The sequence below is a fragment of the Microtus oregoni genome, unplaced genomic scaffold (assembly GCF_018167655.1).
Source record: "Microtus oregoni isolate MIOR12 unplaced genomic scaffold, Mior012 000001F_ref0000356, whole genome shotgun sequence".
Taxonomy (NCBI): Eukaryota; Metazoa; Chordata; class Mammalia; order Rodentia; family Cricetidae; genus Microtus; species Microtus oregoni.
Window position 1 is genome coordinate 8,771,277 of NW_024543060.1, and position 7,434 is coordinate 8,778,710.

General features: G+C 48.2%; 1 protein-coding gene across 1 annotated transcript; it reads right to left on the reverse strand.

The window, feature by feature from the left end:
* Positions 1 to 378: 378 nt before the first annotated feature.
* Positions 379 to 2,302, reverse strand: LOC121458453 (syncytin-B-like). The gene is given in 2 exon segments (XM_041667765.1): positions 379 to 477; positions 479 to 2,302. Coding segments are annotated over 2 exon segments (1,923 nt in total).
* Positions 2,303 to 7,434: the final 5,132 nt, after the last annotated feature.

Here is a 7,434-nt window from a genome sequence, read left to right on the forward strand (position 1 = left end):
CCACCTTGATGTTCTTTGAGGTCAGAAAGCAAGAAAGACAAGGGAGCAAGCCACCTCCATGACAGCACAGACCTGGGGAACAGAGACTTCTAGTATAAGAAACTAGAGAGCCCACTCTCCACTTACAGACAGGGACATTGAAAATATTCCTTTTCTGGCCTCCACTCGGTTGTTGCTAGGAGTTGCTTAGGAACTAAGTTGAGTGGTAGACTAAAGACTCTCAGGTGATGGAGAACTAGCTCTCATGGCCACATCTCGGGGACGGAGTAGTGATAAGGCAGAAAGGGCTTGGGTCTGGAAAAATAAGTAATGTTAGTTCTGGAGGCAAAATTACTTAGTTTCTGGAATTGTCATGGATACAAAACACTGTGGCAATGACTAATACCCAACTTGGTTTCTATTAACTGGAAAGTAAGGAGGGCAATGCTGGTGCTCTCCCAACTTCTCCCTGGTACACAGGAGCGATGTCTTCATCTGGGGCATCTTGGGGCAGTCTTTTATAGTGGACATTTTGAAGGATACTGTCCACATGCCTTTTGGTGGCATCTTGGACAAAGGAGCCAAGTCTCCGAGACACAAAACGGGTTAGGCAGTTAAGCAGACAAGACCCAAATGTCAACAGGAAGACAATGAAGAGGAGAGGTCCCAGGAAGGGAGTCAGCCATGACAGCCAGTATCCAGGATCGGGCCACTGTCCCCAAGAGTCAGAATGTTGGCCAAGTTCTGATGCTCGTTCTCGAAGTTTCCTTGCTGCATCTCGGACTATTCCAGACTGGTTTACATAGAAGCAGCACTCTTCTTGGAGAAAGAGACAGGTGCCCCCTTTCTCGGCCACGATGAGGTCCAGCGCCCTGCGGTTTTGAAGAACAACACCCGCCAGCGAGTCTATCTGGCTCTGGAGTGTAGTGACAGAGGCGGCCATTTCATCCAGGGTGTCCGAAAGAGCCTTTGAAAGCCTCTGGAAATAAAAAGTTGAGGAGGCCAAGCCAGCTATACCAGTACCAAGGGCAGAAGAGATACCCAGGCCTGCAAGGAAGGGGAAGAGGTGAGGGGACCTCTTTGGGCGAGAAGCTGAGGCAAGAACTGAAGCAAAAAGGGGGACAGACACCGTTTGGTTATTGGGGAGAAGTTCGATGTCTGGGTATTGGAAGACAAGGGTACAGACCCCGGACCAATTGGCCGGGAGACACATGTAAGTTGACGTTCCACAGAGGAAGAAAACGCCTGAAGAGTTGAGACAGAAGGAGTATGAGAAAGTGAGGAGATGGGAGAATGTGTTTGAGGTGACACCCCAGTTTTCTTGAATAGTTACCTCATTTTCCCAGACAGAATATTGTCCAGACAGCGCAGCTCCTGTGAGGGGCTGGTAGTGGAAGAGTGGATAGGGGTCTCTGTGTCCCTGGAGTTTGAGCTTGAAGTAGGTAGGGTTCACTGACATAGTAACAGGGTGGGTTAAATTGTCTGTTTCAAATAGAGTGAGATTATAGCAGGTGCCAGACAAGGAGAGAGGACAGCGCATCCAGGGAGTGGCTGGGGAGGTATGACAGTGTTTGATGTCAGCTGGGCACGGATAGTAAGAGGGCTCTGGGGAGACTAGGGAGGGAGGTCCCGAAAAGCGGAGCGGGTTTTTCCATTTGGCATCTGGTCTTTTCATTGCCTGTTTGAATAGATGGGTAGTGGACAGATCTAGGTTTACATGACTATTGGAAGGTGATATATGAAGAGTGTAGTTGCAGAGAGAGGTAGAGAGCGTGCCTACAAAAGTGGAGTAAGCCGGGACCTTGAAGGAGCGGGATATGCAGAGCGGAGCCTGTGACATGAGGAGCGTCTCAGTAAAGAGTGGTCCCCATAAAGGGCGCTGGGCAGACTCAAAGAAGCGGTCCTTATCAGGATAGATCACAGAGGTGAGTCGGGTGATGATCGGGAATATGCCTGTCGAACTGACGAGCTGAAGGAAAGCAATAGCCCGTCGGTCAGGATTGTGGAAAGAATAGGAGGCAGTCAACGGGGGGAAGAGTTGGAGGCGCCTCTCAATGTCAGTGATGGGATAGGAGCCAGAAAAGGGCTTGACTGAGTACGTGAGGTGAAGCTTCATGGGTGAGTCTGTCCAAGTGGACAAAGGAGCTGGGACCGCTAGGGAGCGCTGGGTACGGGTGGACAAGCAGACCCAGCAGTTGGGAAAAAAGGAGGAGTTGGTATCACGCAGGATATGGTGGGTTAGGTTTATGAGGGGCATCCAGCTCTCGGGATAGGACAAGGAGTAGGGGAAAAGGACGAGACAGAGGACCCAAAGGCAGATCATGGTGCTTTGGGAGTGGCCGGCAGTAGTGTGGGGCGTAGAGAATTTGGTCCTGTGGATTCTCAAGTCCTGGAACTTGTTCGGTTGGGGTGTTCAAAGGTGGCTGGTAAATCCAGGTGGCCCCAGGCAGTGCAGGTTATGCGTTGAGAGGTCAGACCTGTGAAAGAAGAGGCGGGGGAGGGTCACTGGAAGGATTAAGAGTTTTAAAGTTAGGATCTGGAGCCCTTTTGAGCTCAGAGTGGTGTAGCCAGCGAGAGATGGCCTCTACCTTTGCTACCTGGTGAAGTTCCCGCCCAGAAGACTCAGGATGGATGTGAATTTAGGAAGGTATCTGTGAGCCAAATGAACACAGAATGTGACTCATTAAATGTAAAGCAGTTCCTACATCCAGAAATGGGAAGGAGGTGGTGGGCCAGCAGTACTTGAATTCTAAGGCGCCGGGGTTAAGGGGCATTTCTGGGGAGAAGCTGAAAATGAAGGCAAGCAATAGGTAGATAAGATAGCTGGGACAGATGGCATGAGCTAATGTGGTGTGAGAAGAACATTGACATGGTACACCTTTCCTGAGGACGGAGGTCTATAGAGGATGCGGAAAGAGTGTTTGGGCCTAAGGAGGCAGCCAAGTATTGTGTGACCATAGAAATAAAAACATGGCTATATCGTCAAATGGCAGAGTTGAAGGCAGGCCAAAGCAAGGATCGATTTGAAGGATAAGAGAAACTGCACATTCCTCTTAGACCTAGTTGGGGAAGTTTCTGTCATGGAGAGGGTAGCATGTTGAGTGACGCCTATCTGCTACTTCTGTTTCAGGAGATGTCCTGGGCCTTGGTGAGGGAGGGAGGGGTCTATGACAAGGTGGAGAGCAGAGATAAGTCTTGAGAAGGTGAGCAGAGGTTGATGTCCTACAGGGGAGTGACCATGGAGGGTGGAAAGGGGACCACTCTTGAACAGAAAAGGGGACAATGGGAGTCTCAAGAATCGTTAAGGGTAGCCTGACATCCCCAACACACACACACACACACACACACACACACACACACACACACACACAGTGGATAGGCTGAAAAGGGACAAGGGCTGGAAAGATAAAAGTGAACAAAGGAAAGACAGGCTGTGGATGAGCAGACTCCAGAGGACTGGAAGAAACTGAGGCCAAGACCAGTGGTACCTGTTTAATGAGGGTGTCATCTTCAAGAGTTGCCTCTGGCTACCTGGTCAGAACTGCCTTGGCGGCCAGTGTGGTGGATGACTGCTATTGCCAGAGGCAGATGGCCAACCTGAAGGACTTTGTCGTGAGTGACAGCGGTGCTCTGTTGACCTGTTGAAAGCCCCTCTCTCTGGCCAAATTGCAGCATGAGAATTAGAGTATAGTGTGCCTCTTTGGAAGTGATGTAGACAGTAGCCTTTGGCCTCCTGCTAACGTGAAGGCAGGGGAAGAGGAAAGAGTTCTGCTTGCTGTGAGGTGGTGGGAGGCAGAAGGGGAGGGAGAGGGGTTGCACTTTTTTTTGTAGTATCATCTGTGACATTAAGTAGTATCATCTGTGACATTAAGCCTGAAGCTTAATGGGAATCTTTAAAAGGGCTCCTCCCATGGGGCTGGAGAGATGGCTCAGTGTCTAAGAACACTCACTGCTCATCCAGAGCCCAGAGTTTGTTTCCCAGAACCCATGTCAAGTGCCTCACAACCATCTGTAATTCCATCTCTAGGGGAATCTAATGCTTCATGCCTCAAGGGGCACCTGTACTCACATGTATATACACTATACACATATGTGCGCTCACACACACACACATTTGTAATTACAAGTTAATAAAGATGAATCCTTAAAAAAAAAAGCTCCCACCAGAGAGGTGTTTTCTTGCTTATTTGTGTTGTGTTGTTTTTAGTTGTTTTGGGGGTTTCTTTTGGGAGGGATGCTGCAGGGGTGAGGGAAGGATATGGAGGGACAGGGAGGTGAGTGGGATTAGGGTTCATAATGTGAAATCCCCAAAGAAGCAACTAAAAATTACACACACACACACACACACACACACACACACACACACATATGCTCCCACCAATGACCCAGTTAGAGGTCTCAGCAATGGGAATATTTGACAGGTTGACATGGAGCAAAGAATCAAGGAGATCAATACAAGAGTCGGAGTCCTTTGGAGGACTAAAAGTTTTAGGGACAAGGGTGTCTGGATTAAGAGCTTTGTACCTTTGAAAGGTGACTGGGGGCAGTGGAGAGATAAAAAGAATGTGTCTATTTAATGTGACCGGGAAAGAAAATAGCACTGACTTATGATCCTAAGGAGAGATGGTTGCAGACAGAGACAGTAATGGATAATGAGTTAGAATGTGAGTTTAAGGGCTTGGATTATTAAGACAGGAGTCTCTGAGGGTCTCTAAGCAAAGGACCAAACCTATGCTCCTGAATCTTGCTTAGTCAGGTAGGCTACTACTTGCAGGTGTTTCTCCATAAAATTGACAGAAAACACCTAAGGCTAAGTTATAAGAGGAGTGAACAAACAGAACAAAGGAAATGCAGAAGTCAAAGCCTCCTTAAGTTTGGAGAAGGTAGGTCAGGGAGGTTGGGAGAGGTCCAAAGGTTCTGAGAAGGTACGACAAGAAGGTTGATAAATTGGTTTGGCTGAGACCCCAAAACTGAAAATCCATATAAGAAAGTTACACATTAGGCTTAGTTTTGTTGTTGTTGTTGTTTTGTTCTGTTTTGTTTTCTGATGGAGGGAGTATTTCCTGGATTATAGCTTTGAAGCTTTGAGGTATGCAACGGGAATGGGGAGTAGGGTGAAGCCAAAGTAGGTGACCTGGGAGAAGACTCTGGGCATTCCTGGTCAGCTAGGAAGTTAAGGAAGACAGAGATGTATTGTGGAGACAGGTCATGAGGGGCTGCAGAGGAGAAGGTTGTCTGCACATTGGAGACAAGTGCGGGGGGAGAGGGGACTTCCAGGCCCAAGAGATTAGGGACCTTATGGAATCCTCAGGGTTAGCTAGGTGGACATTTAGGTGACAGGGTCTTTCAAAGTCACCTCAGGAAGCTCTTGACGAAGACAGAGAGAGAGGAGGAGAAGAGAGAGCAGCTGTGAAATCCAGGACTGAGAACTGACAGGTGGAAGATGGAATTATGGGATAGACAGGTATAAAGATTGAGGAGCACCAGGGGAAGAGACATTTACAATTTGGTTAATCAGGCAAGTCTTGGACTAGGTGATAAGAACCATCTGCTTCTAGTCGGCCATAACAGGCTTGTTGTGGAGAGAGTTGGTAAGTTCTAAATTGGAGGCTTTAAGGACTCGCATAATTATAGGTTTAAGTTCCTTGAGGCCAGTGGGGGCAAGGGGATATTGGGCCTGGTGTACAACAAAACAAAATAAAACAAAAACAAAGGGGGCCTACAGTTTAATCAGTATGGAGGGTTGAAAGGCAGCAATACGTGGTAAGCAGCATCCCAGACCAGAGGATACCTGGAGAATGAAGCCATGAAGGTGCCCTGGGCCCAGTAAGGTCTGGTGGCAAAGTAGGAGGAGAGGAGTTGCTTTGGATGGGCCTTGTGATGGACAGATGAGAGACACAGAACTTTTCCAGAATGTAATGTCCCAGGAGAGGGGTTGGACAGCGGGGAACAGGGAAAGAGATGACCCAAAAGGTTACACAATCATTTAGGTTTGGTTGGAAAGACTTTACACCCCCATCACAGAGGAAGGGGTTCCCCTGGTAAAACGGAATAACTCATTCTTCTATTAGATAAGAAAGAAACAACCTTACCAGTTACAGGCAGCGTTTCCCTGCATCAAACAAGGGTGGCGGTGGCGGAAGCAGCACCTCCCCAGGCCCAGTCAATCGGCAGCAGTTGTCAGTCCCAGGAACTGTCAATCCCAGCAATCCCAGTTTGGGACTGGGTGATTGGGACTTGTCAGGAATACATGTCTAGCTGAGCACAGTTTGATTTCCAGCAACCTGTTCTCCCCTCAGGGAAGCAGGAGTGAGAAGCAGTTGTAGGCTGGGGCAGGTTCTTGCTCAGTTGCCCTAGGTAGGCTCGTCCTGAGCGCAAACAGCGGCACTCCCCTGTTTGAGTTACCCTGCAATAAATCCTGGTGTGAGGCTGCTGCTAGCATTTGGTATTCTGCTTGATCTCCTCAGAGAGTCTGAGTTTAAGTTTTTTTCTCTGTGTGATGAAAGACCTTAAAGGCTGTTTTGTAAAGTGTCTTTGAGAGGTATGAGGGGCATTCCTCTAATAGCTGGAGTTTTTTTCCCAATGCGGGTACTGACAGGGAGATAAAATGAAAGTGGAGATATGATCTCCCATCACGGGTGTCAGGAGTCAGACTAGTGTATCTGGTCATGGTTTTGGGTAAGCAGGAGAAAAAGAAAAACGGACTTTGATCAGCTCGTTGAGTAATACCTTAGATTTTTGTCATAACTGACTGCCTTAAGGGCAGCCTTTTCCATGTAGCCATCTGGGAACTCAAATGCGTTGTATGGCTATTCCAGTGGGTGCCTGAAACTATCACAGTACCAACTGGGTTGTGATTCCTAGCCTGGGCATGGAGAATGTTGGTGTGTGCACGAACTGCCATCCAGATATCCTCCCTGCCCTCATAACAAATGTCATGTAAGGTTGGGTCAAAGGGCCGGGTAAGGGATTGACATTCTTTGGGATAGGCTCTGGGTTGGAGTCAAAGGAGTTCAAACAAACATGTTTCTGTTGGAAGTAGATCGGTGACATAAAAGGGGATATGGACCAGCACGAGGCCTCCAGCAAAGGCAGCCTCACAGAGCAGAAAAATGGAGTGAGCTGAGTCAGGAGGAGCTGTGACATAGGAACAGGTGTGAGGCAGGAGATTAGCCAGTTAACCTGCAGGCCTGGCACTGAAGTAAAGGAACTTGTCTCAGAGTACAAAAGAAGTGGCAAACTTCAGGTATGGATTCCAGCTCCTTCGCACGCTCACTCTTTGTTTCATTTTGCGGTATTTTGATTTTGTTCTTGTTTTGTTTTGCTTTAATCAAGATTTTTTTTTTTTTTTTTTTGAGACAGGGTTTCTCCGTAGCTTTTGGTTCCTGTCCTGGAACTAGCTCTTGTAGACCAGGCTGGCCTCGAACTCACAGAGATCCGCCTGCTTCTGCCTCC